This window comes from Pogoniulus pusillus, chromosome 2 (assembly GCF_015220805.1).
Source record: "Pogoniulus pusillus isolate bPogPus1 chromosome 2, bPogPus1.pri, whole genome shotgun sequence".
NCBI classification, from domain to species: domain Eukaryota; kingdom Metazoa; phylum Chordata; class Aves; order Piciformes; family Lybiidae; genus Pogoniulus; species Pogoniulus pusillus.
The window spans coordinates 1580694-1601057 of record NC_087265.1 but is presented as its reverse complement, the minus strand read 5'-3'; the positions used below and the strand labels follow the sequence as shown (position 1 = coordinate 1601057).

Genomic DNA, 20364 nt, shown 5'->3' with positions numbered 1-20364 from the left:
TCCTAGGACGTTTCCCAGACCTCCTGAGCTTGCAGCTGAAGTTTCTAGCCAAGCTCTGATAGGATTTTAGTTCAATTGTACTTTGAAAGAATCATTAAGACCATCTGTGCAGGACTTCTCTCTCCGCTCTATCGGCTGACAAGTAGTATTTTTCCCTCCTCCTCTCCTCAAGTGACACTTCCACCTTGTATCTTCCCTCTCTGACTTTTCTTCCTTGTCAGCTCTGCCCAGCCTCTTTTCTGCTCACAAGCACGGGGTCATTCATCACCCTTCATCACCAGGGAAGGGGCCTTGCATTCTCACAAGGAACATGACTTCTTAAGCTTATCCTCTTCTAACAGACCTTTGAAAGGACTTCCAGCCCTGCTGTGACAATGTGTCACATATAACACCATCGTTACAGCCACTTGTGCTTTCACCAGGAGCTCTTGAAGGAGATGGAGTTTTTAAACCCACACACCCACTGTCCTGGAAGTTTGCCAGCCTGGGGACAGAGACTGTCTAGATGCCACCAAGCAGAAATGAAGCCCATGCACATTACACAGACACTAATGACTCTGTTGCAGCAGTCGTTTCCTTGCTCTCCTCTAACCTAGCAGCAGCTCTGACCTCAGAGAAGAGCAATGCAGGCAAATGCTTGTGAAGATCTAGCACTGACATCCTGGTCACCAAAGAGGACAAACACAGACTGCCTGGGTGGAGCACTGCTGGGTAAGGAATTGGCTGGATGGTGGCACACAGAGAGTGGTGATCAAGGGCACAATGTCCACCTGGAGATCGGTGCCAAGTGGCTCCCTCAGGGGTCAATGCTGGCACCAGTGCTGTTGAACATCTGTGCCAGTGACATGGGCAGAGGAATCAGTGCACCCTCAGCAAGGGAGCAGATGGCACCAAGCTGTGTGGCACAGTTGACTTGCTAGAGGGCAGGGATCCATCCAGAAGGACCGGGACAGGCTGCAGAGGTGTGCCCAGGCCAACCTCATGGCATTCAACAAGGCCAAGTGTAAGGTCCTGCACCTGAATGGGTGCAGTCCCAAGCACAACTCCAGGCTGGGTGGTGAATGGCTGAGAGCAGCCTTGAGGAACAGGCCCTGGGGGCCTGGGGTGACAAAAAGCTCAACAGGAGCCTGCAGTGTGAGTGCAGCCCAGACACAACCCTGTGCTGGGCTGCAGCAAGAGCAGTGTGGGCAGCAGGGCAAGGGAGGGGATTGTGCCCCTTGGCTCTGCTCTCCTCACACCCCACCTGCAGTTCTGGGTGCAGTTCTGGGGACCCCAGCACAAGAAGGACATGGAAGTGTTGGAGCCAGTGCAGAGGAGGCCACCAAGGTGCTGAGAGGGCTGCAGCAGCTCTGCTCTGAGCACAGGCTGAGAGAGTTGGGGCTCTGCAGCCTGGAGAAGAGAAGGCTTCCAGGAGACCTTGGAGTGGCCTTGCAGGATCTGAAGGGGGCTACAGGAGGGCTGGGGAGGGACTATTGACAAGGTCTGGTAATGGCAGGATGAGGAAGAATGGGTTTGAACTGGCAGAGGGGAGATTCAAACTGGATGTTAGGAAGAAGTTCTCTGCAGTCCAGAGGGTGGTGATACACTGGCACAGGTTGCCCAGGGAGGTGTTCAAGGCCAGGTTGGATGAGGCCTCGAGTCACCTGTTCTACTGGGACGTGTCCCTGCCTATGGCAGGGGGATGGAATTGGACGAGCTTTGAGGTCCCCTCCAACCTAAACCATTCTATGATTCTCTGTTTGGAGGCTTTGTGGTGACCAGAAATCCTGAGACTAAGAGCAGTGGCCAGGTCACACGATGCAAACTCTTCACAAGTCACTGATTCCAGAGCTGCTGGAGTAAATATTTGCCCTAAGCAGCTGTTTAAGTGTGGTGTAGCAGGATGCTGCAGAGTGGTTTGTACAAACATAGAAGCATCACTTAAGCTAGGGGCAGGATTCACACGGACATTGAGCTGAGTGTATCTGACAGCAGGGAAAACAAAACAGGCTGCCTCATGCTTGTCAAGCTCTATGGCTGCCCAAGCAGCTCTTCAGGCTGAATTCCTTTCTGTGCTTAAATACAGTATTGACACTGGAGGTCATGAATCCACCTGGATCCCTTTCCTCTAACCACAAAGAGGCAGGAAATTGCTTTGTGAGAGTTTGTTTGTTTGTTTCACCCCTTTGAAAACTCTGTGGAGGAAGAGATTCACTGCTACACTATGGCATTCCTAACAGGCATGCAGATACAAAGAGGCTTTGGACAGCTTTCTGTGACATCTTTCTGTGTCAGGGGCCTGGAACACAAACCCTGTGATGAGAGGCTGAGGGAGCTGGGCTTTGTTTAGCCTGGGGAAGAGGAGGCTCAGGGCAGAGCTCATTGCTGCCTACTACTACCTGAAGGGAGGCTGTAGCCAGGTGGGGTTGGGCTCTTCTGCCAGGCACCCAGCAACAGAACAAGGGACACAGCCTCAAGCTGTGCCAGGGCAGGTCTAGGCTGGATGTTAGAATCAGTCAAGGTTGGAAGAGACCACAAGGATCAGCCACTTCCAACCCCCCTGACATAGGCAGGGACACCTCACACTAGAGCAGGCTGCCCACAGCCTCAGCCAGCCTGGCCTTAAACACCTCCAGCCATGGGGCCTCCAGCACCTCCCTGGGCAACCCATTCCAGCCTCTCACCACTCTCATGCTCAACAACTTCCTCCTCATGTCCAACCTGAATCTCCCCACCTCCAGCTTTGCTCCATTCCCCCCACTCCTGTCACTCCCTGAGAGCCTAAAAAGTCCCTCCCCAGCTTTTTTGTAGCCCCCTTCAGATCCTGGAAGGCCACAAGAAGGTCACCTGGGAGCCTCCTCTGCTCCAGCCTGCACAGCCCCAACTCTTTCAGTCTGTGCCCACAGCAGAGCTGCTGCAGCCCTCTGAGCATCCTCCTGGCCCTGCTCTGGACACTCTCCAGCATCTCCACAGCCCTCTTGTAATAGGGGCTCCAGAACTGGATGCAGTACTCCAGATAGGGTCTCAGCAGAACTGAGTAGAGGTGGGGAATCACCTCCCTCAACCTGCTGGCCACACTTCTCCTGCTAGAGCCCAGGACCTGGCTGGCCCTGTGGGATGCAAGTGCACACTGCTGGCTCATGTTGAGTTTCTCATCCCCCAGCATCCCCAACTCCCTCTCCTCAGGGCTGCTCTTGCCAGAGAGAGTGACTGGCATTGGAATGAGCTGCCCAGGGAGGTAGTGGAGGCACCATCCCTGGAGGTGTTGAAGCAAAGCCTGGCTGGGGCACTTAGTGACGTGGTCTGGTTGATTGGCCAGGGCTGGGTGCTAGGATGAGCTTGGAGGTCTCTTGCAGGCTGGTTGACTCTATGATTCTATGATCCTAAGAGTGAGCAGTGGGTGGCATCATCCTGTCAATCACTACCTTTCTGTTCAAACACTTCAGCATAGACTCTTTGTTCAATTATTGTCAGCAAAGACCATACTGGAAGAGTCTCAAGGCTGGCACCAGGAAGTTGTTTCTTTCTAAGATGTGTGGAGCTAGCAGACAGCCCTGCTCCCTCTTGCAGCTCATTTCCTAACTTCTTTTTCCCCCAGTTTCTGCATCCATGCCAGAAGTTGGTCTTTCTCTGTACTGTGTTCAGGACCAATTCTGACAGTAGGTGCCATTTTTCTGCCCCACAGGCCCTGCATTAGCTCTCACACCTGTTCTGCTCCCCCCAGGGAGACTTTACCATCACTTTCCAGCAGCATAACTTACTCTCTGACCTCCAGAAAAATTTCCACTGCCAAACCTATAGCACAAGAGAAGATGTATCACCTGTTGTGAGCCAGGAAGCTCTCCAGAGAGTTAAAACATCAAAGCTGGGCTGTCAAAAGCCCAGTGATACTAACAGAAGCTTAGCTTTGACTGATTTCATCTCCTGTGCTATGAGGAACATCCAGCAAAAACCTGTCCCTACAGAAGCCTGGCAACCTGCTGATGGGAAAGAAGACTTAACTAAAAACTATTTCCTCCTGAATTCCTAAAGCAGTTGAGATGGCTACAGAAGCTTTACAGCCACATCCACAGGGCACACAGTCTGCAAGCTCCCATGGCTGAGTCACCACTAAAACACAGCTGTCTTGTGACAATGATCCCCTCCACTTAGTGTCTGTCTCTGGAAAATCTGCTCAGCTGAATCTGAACACTGCTGGCTCTACAGGGAGCTCACCTCCTTGCTCACTGGGGGCAAAAATTGCCACAGCATGGCTGCAGGAAAGGAGGAGAATCATGGAAGTCTGACAAAAAAGGCAGAGATCTAATGCAGCTTAAATTTTCATGAGTTAGAACTGTGAGACCTCCTCCTCCACTGAACCTCTTCAATTCGTGCCCTTCAAGAAAAGCCCTGTAGAAGTGAATAGTCAGGAATCCTGGGCTGCATCAAGAAGAGAGGGGCTAGCAGGTTGGGGAAGGTTCTCTTCCCCCCTCTACTCTGCCCTGGTGAGGCCCCATCTGGAGTACTGTCCTATTCTGGACCCCCCAGTTCAAGACAGGCAGGGAACTGCTTGAGAGGATACAGCAAAAGGCTATGAAGATCATTACAAAGAAAGACTGAGGACTTGAGGCTTTTTAGCCCAGAGAAGAGGAGATTGAAGAGGAATCTCAGGAGTACTTATGAGTACTTAAAGGGTGGGTGTTAGGAGAATGGGACTGGACTTTGTTCAGTGTTGCCCAGGTACAGGACAGCAGCCACAAACTGGAACATAGAAAGTTTCACCTAAACACAAGGAGGAACATATGAGGGTGGTGAAGCCCTAGAACAGGCTGCCCAGAGATGGTCAAGTCTCTGAGTCTGCAGTCATCCAAAACCCACCTGGCTGCATTCCTGTGCGACCTGCTCTAGCTGATGCTGCTCTGACAGAGGGCTTGGACTGGATCATCTCCAGAGGTCCCTTCCAACCCCTACCATTCTCTGATTCTCTCATCTCTCAAAACACAGAAGATTTTTTTCTTGTTCAGGGTCCCTGAACCCCTGGGAATATGATTTTTTTTCCCTATTTCATGGAACCCAAATCCTCTGATCCAAAAATTATAAAATCATAGAATGGTTGAGGTTGGAATGGATCTCAAAGCTCAGCCAGTTCCAACCTCATGCCATAGGCAAGGACACCTCCCACTAGAACAGGTTGCTCAAAGCCTCATCCAACCTGGCTTTGAACATCTACAGGGAGGTTGTGGAGCACAGAGTCACCCAATGTGGTCAAAGATCACATTAGGTGACTCAGTGCTCCACAACCTCCCTGGGCAACCTGTGCCAGTGTCTCACCACCCTCACTGTAAACAACTCTTTCCTAACATCCAGTTTGAATTGTCCTTCCCAACTTTTCCCTTTCTAGCACTGACTTCCACTGGAGGCAGTCAGGACACAGCCTGCAAGATTGCTCTCTCTGGGCTATTTCCTCCTGGAGCAAACAGTCCCAAACAGATCTGGGCACAGAGAGGCTTTTTTATTCAGAGCCCCAGAGGTTTCCACATGCACTTTGTTTTGCTGCACCAAAGAGAGCAGAAATGAAAAACACTTTGCAAAGGGAAAAAAATGGATCTAAAAGGATGGGTTTGGAGCAATCCTACCTTCTTTTGGCCAGCCTTTGTTATTCTGGGGATGTCAAACAACTGTCCCGTGTAGTACTGCACCCCGCTGAACATAATGACAGCGATGGAGTCCCCTTCCTTCTCGATCATAGCAAGGATATCTTCAATCCTCAAGGTTTCCTCCCCCTGAAACAAAGTAAAAGCACACATTTTACATCAGCTTTGGCAGTAATGAAACTGCCATTCCTCATTTCACAACCTATATTTTACCACTGCTTGCATAAGGAGATCAAAAAGCAAATGCTTAGCATGGTAATGATGCGCAAAGGCAGTGCTGGGAAGTGGCCTCTGAGTTAGTAACTACCTTCAAAAGCAAAACAACAATTCCTTAGCCAACTCATCTTGAAGGTGTCAATGATGAGAAATCCGTTCAGTCAGTTCAAGAGAGATGTTGAGGTGCTGGAAGGTGTCCAGAGAAGGGCAGCAAGGCTGGGGAGGGGCCTGGAGCACAGCCCTGTGAGGAGAGGCTGAGGGAGCTGGGGGTGTGCAGCCTGCAGAAGAGGAGGCTCAGAGCAGAGCTCATTGCTGTCTGCAACTACCTGAAGGGAGGCTGTAGCCAGGTTGGGTTGGGCTCTGCTGCCAGGCAAGCAGCAAGAGAACAAGGGGACACAGTCTCAAGCTGTGCCAGGGCAGGTCTAGGCTGGATGTTAGGAGGAAGTTGTTGGCAGAGAGAGTGATTGGCATTGGAATGGGCTGCCCAGGGAGGTGGCGGAGTTGCTGTCCCTGGAGGTGTTGAAGCAAAGCCTGGCTGGGGCACTCAGTGCCATGGTCTGGTTGATTGGCTAGGGCTGGGTAGTAGGTTGGGCTGGATAAGCTTGGAGGTCTCTTCCAACCTGGTTGACTCTATCATTCTATTCTTCCCCTCTACTCCACTCTGGTGAGACCCCACCTGGAGTACTGCATCCAGTTCTGGAGTCCCTAGTACAAGAGGGATGTGGAGATGCTGGAGTGTGTCCAGAGAAGGGCCACGAGGATGCTCAGAGTGCTGCAGCAGCTCTGCTATGAGGACAAGCTGAAAGAGTTGGGGCTGTTCAGCAGAAGAGGAGGCTCCCAGGTGACTTCTTGTGGCCTTCCAGTATCTGAAGGGGGCTACAAAAAAGCTGGGGAGGGACTTTTTAGGCTCTCAGAGAGTGACAGGTGTGGGGGGAATGGAGCAAAGCTGGAGGTGGGGAGAGTCAGAGTCGACGTGAGGAGGAAGTTGTTGAGCATGAGAGTGGTGAGAGCCTGGACTGGGTTGCCCAGGGAGGTGTTGAGGTCCCTGGAGGTGTTTAAGGTCAGGATCTGGCCAGCCTGATCTAGAGCAGGGTGTCCCTGCCCATGGCAGGGGAATTGGAACTGGATGATCCTAGTGGTGCCTTCCAACCCTGACTGGCTCTGTGATTCTGTGACTCAGTCCATATTCCAGCATGCTTCCTCATTTTTTAATATTCCAGACAGTTCTAATTTACACTAAAACAAAGAAACAAAAAAACCCAAATCACAATAATCCTGCTGCAAGCAGCATCTTTAATGATTTTATTTGGTGCCACTTGAAAGTTGTGTATCTGTTTCACTCTGTACTTCCCTGATCAACTTCATATCCCACTGGAAGCTATTAGAACCCTGCCATATTTCTGTTTCAAAAACAGTAAGTCTCACATCATCAAAAGCACAAAATCCCCCAAACCTGAGGTCATTAAATGTGGAGGAATTTCAAACAACACAAACCAAACAAAACCCAACCCACAATAAACCCTTATTCTTGGTTGGAAAATTACTGCCCCAGCCTCCTCCTGCCTTCCTAGCAAGGCATCATGTAAAACACACCACCACCTAGGGATCAATTAGGCAGTGGAAAGCTGGAATTAAATTAGTCTTGTTACTGAAAAGAGCTTGGGCAGGGCTGTTGAATTGCAAGGAACTGTTTATTATCTCACCAAGCTTTGCACATCCATCAAGTGCCCAGGAGTGGTCTCTTTGCTCACAAGATGATTCAGATTTCAGAAGCAAAAGGTCACCATCAGTCTACAGTGAGGTGGTAAAGTTCTTCGTGCTGCAGAAGTGCAGCTGGGCAGCCCTTCCCATGAGTCTGAACTGCAGATCAGCCAAAGCAGCCTTTCCCTTGATGCTTGTATTATGGGAATCTTCTAGCTTAGGACCTTAAAAGGATGCTGAGGTTTCTCAGTGAGCTGCTACAGACTGCAGGATGCTGTCAGCTGTTGAACATGGGAAAACCAGAGGTGATAGTATTTGGGGTTTTTTTGCTGTAAAGCCAATGGCCCACTTGAAAGAGGCAATTAGAAAGTAGGCTCTAATAGAATGGGCTGCAGCAAGAGCAGTGTGGGCAGCAGGGCAAGGGAGGGGACTCTGCCACTTGGCTCTGCTCTCCTCAGACCACACCGGCAGTCCTGGGTGCAGGTCTGGAGCCCTCAACACAAGCAGGACATGGAAGTGTTGGAGCCAGCCCAGAGGAGGCCACCAAGATGCTCAGAGGGCTGCAGCAGCTCTGCTGTGAGGACAGGCTGAGAGAGTTGGGGCTCTGTAGCCTGGAGAAGAGAAGGCTTGGAGGAGATCTTAGAGTGGCCTTCCAGGATCTGAAGGGAGCTACAGGAGATCTGGGGAGGGACTACTGGCAAAATCTTGTAGTGCCAGGATGAGGAGGAATGGGTTTGAACTGGCAGAGGGGAGACTGAAAGGGCATGTTAGGAAGAAGTTGTTTGCAGTGAGGGTGGTGAGACACTGGCACAGGCTGCCCAGGGAGGTTGTGGAGCACAGAATCACTGAATGTGTTCAGGATCAGGCTGGATGAGTGCCACTTCTGTCACCCACCTTGCGTGGCTGCAGCAGGACCATGCTGTTCTCCACATCCAGCCCGTGGAGGCGAAGCTGCGACTCGACTGCATACTGCAAGAGATTGCCAGGGGGAACATGTTAGGGATAAAACAGCAGCACACACATCAGAACTTCAGCACAGGGATTCAGCTGCCTGCCACCTTGCACTAAAATAACGCTCACAGGCCTAGACCAACTCCATAGAACCATAGAAGCTAAAACATAGCAGGTTCCACCTCAATGTGAGGAACTTAGTGCCATGGTCTGGTTGATTGGCCAGGAGTGGGTGCTAGGTTGGACTGGATGAGCTTGGAGGTCTCTTCCAACTTGCTTGAATCTCTGACCCTATAGATGAGGCATTTAGAGCCATGGTCTAGTTGACTGGATAGGGCTGGGTGCTAGGTTGGACTGGATGAGCTTGGAGGTCTCTCCCAACCTAGGCAATTCTATGATTCTATGATCTACAGAGGTCCCTTCCAACCCCTAATGCCCTGTGAGCTTGTGAATGTAAACATACAAAGTGCTTCTGAAACAAATCTGGGATTAGTGTTACTTAGAATAAAAGGCAATTTGAGCTTTATGCACACTTTTGCTACCGTCTTCATTAGAAATAAACCAGTTTGTAGCTTGAGTAAGCTTTATCACACCTCAGAAATGAAATTATCAATTTCCAGGAGTTTACAGAGTTGGTGATGAAGTAGCAGAGGGCCACTAAAGCCCAAAGATTAATTTTCCCTGAGCCCTGATGCACGGGCTATTGTCTCCTATTTTATGGCAGATAAATTACATTTGAACTAGTAATCTAAAGTGCTAAGAACAAACATTTCCATCTCTGTCTGGGGGGATATACACACACACACACACACACACCCTTAATGCTGTGAGTTTTGTATTGATTTGGTTTCATAAAGTAAACCAGCAACAAGAATTAATAAAACATTTACAGCTGCAGTTGATTTAGGCCAGCAGTTTGCTCCATGTCTTTAAAAAAGACTAATAAATCAATGCACCCATTCAATCTTTTCCTCTTGTAACATCTATTATGAGGGTTTTTTTTCCCCTTCCTTATTTGAACAAAAGAACTGAAGCTACGATGTGTAAAATATGCTGAGCTCAAAAGCTTCTGACAGCTATTTGATTTTTTTATTGCAGCATTCCTTGGACAAGATGAGCTAATAAATATTCAAATCAGGCTGCTGATATGCTTTGTAAAAACACGATTAATAATACAAATAGGGTGAAATATTCATTTCTTACGTGGTCAGAGGGAAAGGCTCTGGCTTCTAGGAGAATTTTATAGCGGCTTGGAGTAGGCTTAAAGAAGGAGAGCTGTTAAGAACAAAAAAAACATATCTATATGTAATAAAAGCCTTGCATGCTGAAGTCTGTCTAAGCAGAGATGAGAGAGATGCTCCCAGCATATAACCTGATAAAGGCTGCTTTACTTTCATGCAGGCTACAGAGAATCCCCCAGAAATTACAAGCATCTCTTTGTCCATGCAACACTTATCAAAGCAGGGAAGCATTACAGGGCTCTGCTTCATCTACCGGTAACAAAGGCCACGCAAATCCAGCAGCAAAAAACTTGCACTGAACAGGAATCGATGGCAAAGCTTTGACTGTGGTCAGGGGAGCTGGGATTTCACCTGGCTCCTTCCCACAAGCAGAAGCAGCAGTTGAAGAGTAGCAAACACTACAAAGGAATTGGATTTCCTTTCCTGTCCTAAACCATCAGTTATTAAATCGTTCCCTCCTCTGAAACGAGTCTGGCTAAGGGACTAAGGCCTTTTTCCAAGACTTCAGCTCAGCTCCTTCAGGTCTTTCCTTCTAAGCTCTTCATGGTGGGCCAAGCTGAGCTTGCTGCCATGCAGAGGAGACTAGGAGAAGACTTACAAGACCACATGTTCATGGTAGCAGCGGTTACACCCCAAGCTCAGAGCCAGCAATGTGGCATGAGCGCAGCTGGGCTGCACTTCACAGGCTTGTCCTCGGCCCTCATCCTGCCCTGCTTTGGCTTTCTTAAGTCAACCACGGTCAGAGCCATGTTAGAGAGCAGTGGATCAGAGCAGTAAATCCTTGTGTGTGACCCACACTAAATGAATCTTCATGTCCTCTTTCAGCTCTTTGGAAATCCTAGAGGGCTAGAGACAGGCTGTACATAACCACAGAGTCATCTGTGCATAAGGAAGCCACATGCATGACCACTACAGCATCAAAATCCACATCAGGTGCTTTGCCCCAGTATAGGGGTACACAAACCAGCATCACTCAAAATGCCATCTCTTGTGTGCAACTTTAAGCTGGGCAGAAATTACAGCCTTGTCCTCTTCACAGGCTAAAACCTTGTTCCTCAAGGGAGAGGAAACATGCTGTGAAATCAGCGCCTGAGAAGGCATTTGTAAAGTTAAGAAAGAGTGGGTTTGAGCTTCTGGTACTGAAAGGCAGCCTAGGCCCCAAATTAACAGAGAGAAGAACCAGTCCTTTTATTTACATGGGCTGAACGAGGCTCTGGACAACCTGATCTAGTGTGAGGTGTCCCTGCCCATGGCAGGGGGTGGGAACTAGATGATCCTTATAGCCCCTTCCAACCCTGACTGAGTCTATGACATCCCCCTGTACACCAGCAGAACCGACTGGGAGCTGACTCTTGGTCCATGCATGTGGAGTGGCTTTGCAAGAAGATGGAGAAAGGCCTCTGTGCCCCAAAATGGGTGGAAAACTGCTTTCACCTGCAGCACCTGCTCTGCCACAGAACCCTGAGGCAGCAACAGCTTAAGAAGTCCAAACTGACAGACAACTTTCAAGTGGCACCAAGGAAAATCATTAAAGATGCTGTTTGCAGCAGGATTATTGTGGTCTGTTTTTTTGTTTTAGTGACTGATTCCATGTCTCTCAAATGATAACACAGCCTGCTCTAAGGAGTGACAGGCAGCACCTGCAAGAACAGCTCAGACTTCCTCCATGGAGTCCTTGAAAACATTTCTCTGTCCAGTTTTTCTGCCTAACCTTAAGTGAAGACAGGTCCTGCTCAAGCCAAAGCACCACTCATCAGGCACCTCCCAAGAACAGTTAGGCTGTCGCCCAGTGCTGCCCTTGTGAGACGCTCAGAAAACAATCTGCTTACAGGCACAAAGCAAGGACAAAACTGTCTGCCAGCAGCACATCAAAGGAACACCAGAAAGCCATACCAGCAGGAGGTGCAAGTTTACAGTCAGTCCGTTCATTAAGGCTACTTCGTGTCTTTGGGCACCTGAAATGACAACAATTTAAGAGAACCCTGAGAATCAATCAATGAATCAATCAATCAAACAAACAAGAACATCAAAACAAGCAGCAAGGGTTAGGAGCTGCCTTCATCATTTCACAGAACTCCAGTAGAGGGCTGACAAAGTAAAAGAATGATGGAATGGTCTGGTTGGAAGGCACCTCAAAGCCCACCCAGTTCCCATAACAAAAAAAAACAAACAAAACTGGCCTGTAACAGACCATTATTAATGTGGCAGCTTAGCAACAACTCATAGAATCATAGAATGGTTTAGGTTGGAAGAGACCTCAAAGCTCAGCCAGTTCTAAATCCCTGCCATAGGCAGGGACACCTCCCACTAGAACAGGTTGCTCAAGGCCTCATCCATCCTGGTCCTGAACCCCTCCCTGGGCAACGTGTGCCAGTGTCTCACCACCCTCACTGCAAAGAACCCTTTCCTAACATCTAGTTTGAATCTCCCCACAGAACTCTTTGAGGTCCCTTCCAACCTAAACTATTCTATGATTCTATGAGACATAACTCTGATGTTGTGGAGCGTTGTAGCTACAATTAATCATGTGCAGAGCCAATGGAGTAAGAGATGATACTTGGAAGTAGAAAGTACCATGGAACAAATTCTTGAACCCTTATCAACTATTAGTGAAAGGTTTTAGGGAGGGTGAGGAACTAGGGCACCACTGAGGTGTGGAGAAAAATCAATTCCTGTTGCTTTCTGCTTTTCCTGATAGCTGCTGTTGAAAAGCATCACCTCACTCTTGACATAAATCACTGCTTTGAGAGTCTTCTTCAGCTGGAAGATGGACTCATGCACCTTGACCTTGGTTTTGGAATTCACCAAGGGTGGGAAGAGGTTGCAGGCAGAGGTACTGAAGATAAGTATAAACAGGCAGGGCGGGCAACAGCCATCCTCAAGATCGATAAAGAAGAAAGGAAAACATGATGTTGGAGCAAAAAGGGTAAGGGGACCCACATGAAAGGCAGAGGAGAACTGTGTTCCTCCCAGTCCTGCCTTGGTGGGCACACAAATTCCCAACCAACACAAGAACAATGCAGCAGGACCACCAAGACACTCCTGCCATATCTTACAGGGCTTAATTCATGGAGTTATTTCTTTGCCAGCCTAGGGAAAAGAAAAAACCATGGGCTCAACTCGATGCAACAAAGATAGCCAAAGATCATAGAATCAAGCAGGCTGGAAGAGACTTCCAAGCTCATCCAGCCCAACCTAGCACCCAGCCCTGGCCAATCAACCAGACCATGGTACCAAGTGCCCCAGACAGGCTCTGCTTCAACACTTCCAGGGATGGCAACTCCACCACCTCCCCGGGCAGCCCATTCCAATGCCAATCACCTTCTCTGGCAACAACTTCCTCCTAACATCCAGCTTGAACCTGCCCTGGCACAACTTGAGACTGTGTCCCCTTGTTCTGTTGCTGGTTGCCTGGGAAGAGAGGCCAACCCCACCTGGCTACAGCCTCCCTTCAGGCAGTTATTAAACATCTGTTAGACAGAAGTACCACAGAGTCTAATGGGGATGAAAACTGCTGAAGTTGCAGAGGAAGGCAACGAGGCTGGTGAAGGATCTAGAGAATAAAACTTAATGAAGTGTGAGTGAAGGGTGAAGGAGCTGGGGCTGTTTAGTTTGAAAAAGGGGAGGCTGAGGGAAGATCTCACTGCTGTCTACAGCTACCTGAAAGGACATTGTGGAGAGGTTGGTGCTGGTCTCTTCTCACAGGTAAGTAGTGATAGAACAAGAGGGAATGGCCTCAAGCTGTAGCTGAGTGGGTTCAGACTGTATTAGGAAAACTGTTTTCCCAGCAAGAATGTTCAGGCTCTGGAATAGGCTGTCCAGGGAGGTGGTTGAGTCACCAACCCCACATGTATCTAAAAGTCACCTGAATGTGGTGCTTGGGACTATGGCTTAAGGTGAACCTTGTAGAATAGGGTTATTGGTTGGACTTGGTATTCCTGAGGGGTTCTGCCAGCCTGAATGCTTCTGTGATTCTGTGAACATGGAAATACATCATTAAGAAGAGTTTATTCATGAATTCTTCTCAAGCAGGCCTCAAATTCTGCCACCAGAGAATAAAACAAAACAAGAACCGTTCTGATTGAGGTGTCCAAGGACCTTTCCTTGCATTGTCAGTGACTCCAGAGGACCTGTCCAGGGCATGAGCCAGGAGCATCACCATGATGTTAGGAAGAAACATTAGTAGCCTTAGCTCTTCATAGGGAAAAATAACCTCTTTCCCTCCCTTCAGCTCCTCTCTTCTGCTTTCTTTCCTGGTAGCAACACATCTGCAGGCTCCATGCTGCTGAAAGAGGTCACCTTGTGGCTGCTCTAGCACAGATGCAGAAGACAGCTTGAGAGAGTGATTGCAGCTCAAAACTATATTGTTTGCAGTCTTAATATTTCTATGGAACTCTGGAGGCTGCAGAAAGGAATAGCATCAAGAAATGGCACTGTTCTTATGCCTCCCTCTGCTCCCTCCACGAAGTCTGTGGCTTTCACAGTAAATTGTACACCAGCAGCCCTCCTGCTGCAGAACCGCTCCCATACCAAACAAATGGTTAACCTGTAGCTCACTTTCAGCTGCACGCTAGCATCCCAAATTAAATATGACACTACATTTGTCATGTAAGTCTTGGTCCTCTGTAAATTATATATTTATTAAAAGCTTTCCATGATTGAATTTCATGCCCACAAAACAAACCTCATCCGTGGCATTGGCAAACTGTTATCCTTTATAACCTGTGCTGCGTTTCGGTAAAGAACCTTCCTGTGATGCAATTAACCTATTACAATATTCAAAGGCCCAGCACACAGGAGACAAAATTATGTTTGCTTTCTTTATTTCCTAACTTTATAGCCTATCTCCAAGACAGGCTAAAACCTGTGTGTTCCTGCTTGATGAATCTCCTCTTTGATCAAAGGAAGCAGTGCTTGCAAAGTACAGCTTCAGAGACAATGACGACTGCGTTAGGCTGGCAGTGCCATCCTTCTCCTCTCTGACTGCAGTGGCAGCCTGACCCTCACCAGAGTAACTAAAAAGCAGCTTATAAAATGATTGGGAGAAGAGGGGGGGGAATAAAAGCAGAGGGTCCCATTTCTTAAAACGGTTTGGTTACTTCAAATAACCCTTATCACTCAAAGTCACTCCGGATCTCCTAAGCATTCAGTCTCGCCTCAACAGAGACCTGCCTGAGCACAGCATACAGCAGCAGCCACACAGTTAATCTTGTTCCATCAGAAGGTGATCCTGCCAAGGTTGTAATGTTTTAATAAAGTCTGGTAGGAGAAGCTGAGATTACAGTTGTGCCACTTGATGTGAGCACAGGAGAGGCAAAGAAAAAAACCAACAAAGCAGCTCTGGCCTCCATTGCCCTTGACTCTGGGTTTCAGCGTGTATTTACGGCTGGAACTCTCATTGAGCAAGAAAATGGGACTGCTTTTAATAAGCAAGGTGTTACAGCACTATAAACCACCAGCCACAGAAAGGGAGTTTACAGCCTGCAGTCCATGCCCCCATAAATCTCACCAAATCATTTTTATTTACTGCTGCCACTTAGAGAGAGAAATGACAATTCCTCCTCCATGGCACATTCAATAGTGAATTAGTTTTAAATACATACAGAGAGAGATAAATAAATTTAAAAATCAGGGTAAAATTCTGCTCCTCTTCTTACATTGCAGCCACTACAAACAAACTGTCAGCATTCACTCAATGCAGAAGCACAGCATGTCAGGGGCTGCAAGGGACCTCGAAAGCTCTAGAGACAGAATCATAGAATCAAGAGACCTCCAAACTCATCCAGCCCACCTTATCACCCAGCCCTGTCCAATCAACCAGACCATGGCACTAAGTGCCCCAGCCAGGCTTGGCTTCAACACCTCGAAGGATGGCAACTCCACCACCTCCCTGGGCAGCCCATTCCAATGCCAATCACTCTCTCCATGAAGAACCAGACCACAACACACACATACTCAGTGCTACACCTCAATGGCAAACACTGCTTCATCATAAATAACATTCTCCCAGCCTGGAGAAGAGAAGGCTTCCAGGAGACCTTGGAGTGGCCTTGCAGGATCTGAAGTGGGCTACAGGAGTGCTGGGGAAGGACTATTGCCAAGGTCTTGTGATGACAGGATGAGGAAGAATGGGTTTGAACTGGCAGAGGGAAGATTGAAAGTGGATGTTAGGAAGAAGTTGCTTGCAGCAAAGGTGGTGAGACACTGGCACAGGTTGCCCAGGGAGGTTGTGGATGACAGAATCACCAAATGGGATCAAAGATCCCATTTGGAGGTGTACAGGACCGGGTTGGAAGAGGCCTTGAGCAACCTGTTCTAGTGGGAGGTGTCCTTGCCTCTGGCAGGGGGTTGGAACTGGCTGAGCTTTGAGGTCCCTTGCAACCAGAGCCATTCTGGGATTCTGTGAGGATTTTGTGATATTTGGCAAATAAAACACTTGTAGTGTGTGAATCTGATGGGAAGATTTGAGCCCAGAGTACAATTTATAGTTCAATTAAAGTTAAAAAAATCCAGAGAAGAAAGTTGAAAGTGCAATACTGTGGTGTGGGTGGTAGGTCTGAAGGGTGGGTGCCATCCCGAGGCACCTGGGCAGGTGTCTAAGGGGAATCTAATGAGGTTCAATAAGGCAAAATGAAAGGCTCTACATCTAGGCTGGGGCAATCCTGGATCTCAATCCAGGCTTGAGGGGGAAAGGGAAGGAGAGAAAGTTTAAGCAAAGGTCCCATTTGTCTCTCCTTACCCCCAGAATACTTTCAGACAAGTATTATAATGCAGGCTGGCAGCCTCCACTAGACAGATGGCTAAGGGAAAAAATATCCCAGCCTGACTCTCTGCTTTCTGCATTGACTCTTAACCTAAAGCTGAGGCCAAGCTGACCCTGGCAGCAGCCCTGGAGGAGGTCAGTGCCCTGCCTAGCCTGGCACCCTGCAGGGAGTGCACAGGGGCCCACATTTTGCAAGCAGAGCAGTGGTAGTGCATTTTGCAAAGCCTCACAGAAGGTGATGCACAGAAGGCTGGTAACTCAGGTGCTTCAAGCTGTCCTTTGGGGGATGCTGGCTTTCATCTCCCCTCCTGTGAAGAGCACTGACGGTCTACCCTGTTACTTGCCTGATTTAAGTGTCTGAAAGTAGATATGATGACTACACTCCCAGTCTCATAAGACAAATTCTCCACCCTGCAGTTAATTAAGTTCAGGGTTTCCAGTTTAAAAGTCCTTACTATGCATCAAGTCAGATGTGTGACAGGTCATATTTCTCCATCTGCCCACAGCTTCCCAGCTATGCCCTACCAGAACAAGAACATCCACACGCCAGGAATGACCAGTCAGACTAGAGAGATCTCTACATCAGCAGCAGTTAGCACAGCCACACTCTTCACCTCTTTATATTCTCACCCTTCCATGCTCTGTGATGGTCAAGGGCTGAACGTTCTGAGCTTGCCTTTGAAAGGAATGAACAATAATGTCTCTGCCTAAAGCTTCTTACAGAGTTTTAGAATGGCTCAGGTTGGAAGGGACCTCAGAGCTCATCCCCTCCAACCTCCACACCATGCCCAGGGACAGCTCTCAGCTACACTCAGCTGCTCAAAGCCTCATCCAACCTGGCCTGCAACACACTCATCAAGGAGGTAGCCACAGCCTCCCTGGGCAGCCTGGGACACACTCTCACCACCCTCACACTCAACAACTTCTTCCTCAGCTCCACTCTAGCCCTGCTCTGCCTCAGCTTCAAACCATTCCCTCTTGTCCTATTGCTGGACTCCCTTATCAAGTGTCCCTCTGCAGCCTCCCTGCAGGATCCCTTCAAGCACTGGAAGCCAGGAAGTGACTCTCTGTATAAATCTATAAATAACTCTATCATTAAACATTCTTTGGTGTCTCTGAAAGGAGGCTGTAGCCAGGTGGGGTTGGACTCTGCTCCCAGGGACAGAACAAGGGGACACAGTCTCAAGCTGTGCCAGGGCAGGTTCAGGCTGGATGTTAGGAGGAAGTTCTTCACAGAGAGAATGATTGCCATTGGAATGGGCTGCCCAGGGAGGTGGTGGAGTCTCCATTTCTGGAGGTGTTTGAGAGGAGGCTGGATGAGGCACTTAGTGCCATGGGTTAGTTAATGAGAAGGGTTAGGTGCTAGGTTGGACTCGATGGCCCCAGAGGTCTTTTCCAGCTTGGTTAATTCTGTGACTGTGCTGCCCAGACCCCATTTGCCTCTCTTGAAGAAAAACTCTTTAACTTTTTGATTAAAGCCTTGTCTATGGTTGGAGGAGAAATTACCAGGCAATATCTAGGACACAGCAAGTCAGCTTAACACACAATATTTTTCCTCAGTGAAGGCACAACTGAACGGGTGATAATTCAGTCCAGACAGTCAGGATTGACAGTTACCTTCAGCAGCTGAGTTAAAATATTGGCCAAATCTCACAGCAATCCACTACCCTCACCTCGACAGTGCTTGTAAGGGTAGGGGAGAACGAGGGGCTGCGAGAAGCCCTGCCAAGAGCATTTATCCTCCCACTTCTGACAGCAGCAGCTCAAAGGAAGTCCCAGTGAAAGAATATTTCGGCGAGTACACACAGATTAGAGTAAGAGGTGACAGAGGAAATTTGCATTCCGACTCAGACAACTAATTCCATGGCTGGCAAGCACACCAGGAGGAGTCTCCAGGGCTCCTTCTCAATCTCCAGAATAAGCAGATGCATTAACTGCCAAGGTGCTGCAGTGCTGTAGCCTCCTCGAGGGGGTACGGCAGGGTAATGGGAGCTTACAAATAGCAGGTCCTGCCCCAATTATCTGCTTCATTGACATAAGCACTTCTCAAATATGAGGCTGGATTTAGAGCCAGGGAAAGGAGGAAAAGCAGAAAATGTCTAGCTAGAAATAAATTTTCCAAGGGGAAAGGTCATTTTTTCACTTCTAGGAGAGAGGCTGAGAATAGGTAATGCCAAGTGCCCTTTCAAAGGGCTTCATGTGTTAGACCAAGTGCTTTATGATGCTCCAAGACACCCTTTGCTGCAGTTAGTTCCATGATATACATAGGCTCATATGCTATTGCACACATTCATCTCTTAAATCACTTGCAGCCTTTAAGAAGTAGTGCATGCAAAAGGCAGTCAGGCTAGTTTAAAATAGAAGAACACAGGGAACAACATTTTAGTTGTTCACACCTACCAACCAGCCCAGCCATCAGGTCCAGGAGGCACTCATCTGCCAGAGCCCAGGGGCGCTGCCCATTGAAGTGGCCATGAACACCTCTGAAAAGGAAGGGGCAGGTGGTGAGAACACAGACATGACCCAAAGGGAACAGCGTAAGGAACGTACCTAGTTTGGAGAGCCCACATCTGAGGGAAGAGGAGACTCATCTAAGCTGAGCACAGCACTTTCATCATGTCATTAAAGCTCATCAAAGCTTCTTGGCTCCTGACAAGTTCTGAGTTGTTTGAAAACTCTTTCTTTTGCTCCCCACCCACTCCCTCCCCAGATTTCTCTCGTAATGCCTCGCACCTTCTTCACAAGCCCTCTGGAAGTAGCTGCATGGGTACAAGAAGCCTCTGGCAACAAGGCACACTGGGAGGATGCTGAAAGGAATGGAACATTTCTGTTACGAGGAGAGCCTAAAGGAGCTGGGGCTGTGCTGCTGGGAGAGGAGACTGAGAGATGATCTCATCAATGCCTATCAATATGTGAAGGTGAGTGCCAGGAGGCTGCAGCCAGGCTCTGATGGGTGATACCTGATGCCAGGCCAAGGGGCAGTGGTGGGAGCTGAGGCAGAGGAGGTTCCATGTGCAGCTGAGCAGGAATGTTCCCGTGCGGGTGGCAGAGCCCTGGCACAGGCTGCCCAGGGGGGCTGTGCAGTCTCCCTCTAGTGGAGACACTCCAGAACTGCCTGCATGTGCTGCTGGGCCATCTGCTCTGGGGGGTGCTGTCTGGCAGGGGGCTGCACTAGAGAATATTTCGAGGTTCCCTCCAGCTCCTGACATTCTGTGAGAAAGGGGTAGGGGGGTGCCTGGTGTAGGATGGCACCCTGCAAGCCCCAGCTGGGGCACCCTGCAGACTTGCTGCATCAGCATTTCCAGCCGAACATGGCAGGGTGCAGAGGATAGGAGGCTCAAGCGCTGCCTTGCTGCCAGATAGAAATATTTCTTGTCAGAAACAATTCCCATTCTCCTGAATCTCCTGTCTGAACTCACCCTTCTGCATAAAGCAGCAGGTTCTTAATGGATATGCAGGGAAGCACCTGCCCAAACAGAGCTGCTTGCTAATTTTTATTGCTTCTCCTCTCCCTGCCAAATCATTCCAGATCTAAGTGTGCACAAAGCCTTTTGGGTCTGACAGAGGGCACTTACAAACTTGATTTTGCAAGCTGTTCCTGTCTACAGTGGATCACACCAGCACCTCAAACCTGACTGTGTCACTACTCTGGAGTGATGGATATGTACACTCGGGTCTGGATTAAGTGAGCTGAAGCAGTTCTTTCCCTCAAATGCGGCAGAGGAGCAAACTGCTAAGGCAGCCACCAAGCGCTGATACATCTACAGCAGCTGCAAAGGTTCCTAAACAGGCAGGATGCAGAGCACAGATTTAAATGCAAATGAAGGCAGATTGAGGAAAGTTAATTATGGTGCTAATCCAGGGGAATTTTGCTCTGGGC

The 20364-nt window shown here is 48.8% G+C and overlaps 1 protein-coding gene across 1 annotated transcript in view; it reads right to left on the bottom strand.

The window, feature by feature from the left end:
* The window catches only part of KYNU (kynureninase), a 74059-nt gene that overhangs the window by 38790 nt on the left and 14905 nt on the right, over positions 1-20364 (bottom strand). The window contains exons 3-7 of the mRNA XM_064166247.1: positions 18885-18967; positions 11615-11676; positions 9684-9755; positions 8424-8498; positions 5595-5741 (exon numbers count right to left, since the gene is read on the bottom strand). Coding sequence (XP_064022317.1) covers positions 5595-5741; positions 8424-8498; positions 9684-9755; positions 11615-11676; positions 18885-18967 — 439 coding nt within the window. The remainder of the gene's footprint in view (positions 1-5594; positions 5742-8423; positions 8499-9683; positions 9756-11614; positions 11677-18884; positions 18968-20364) is intronic.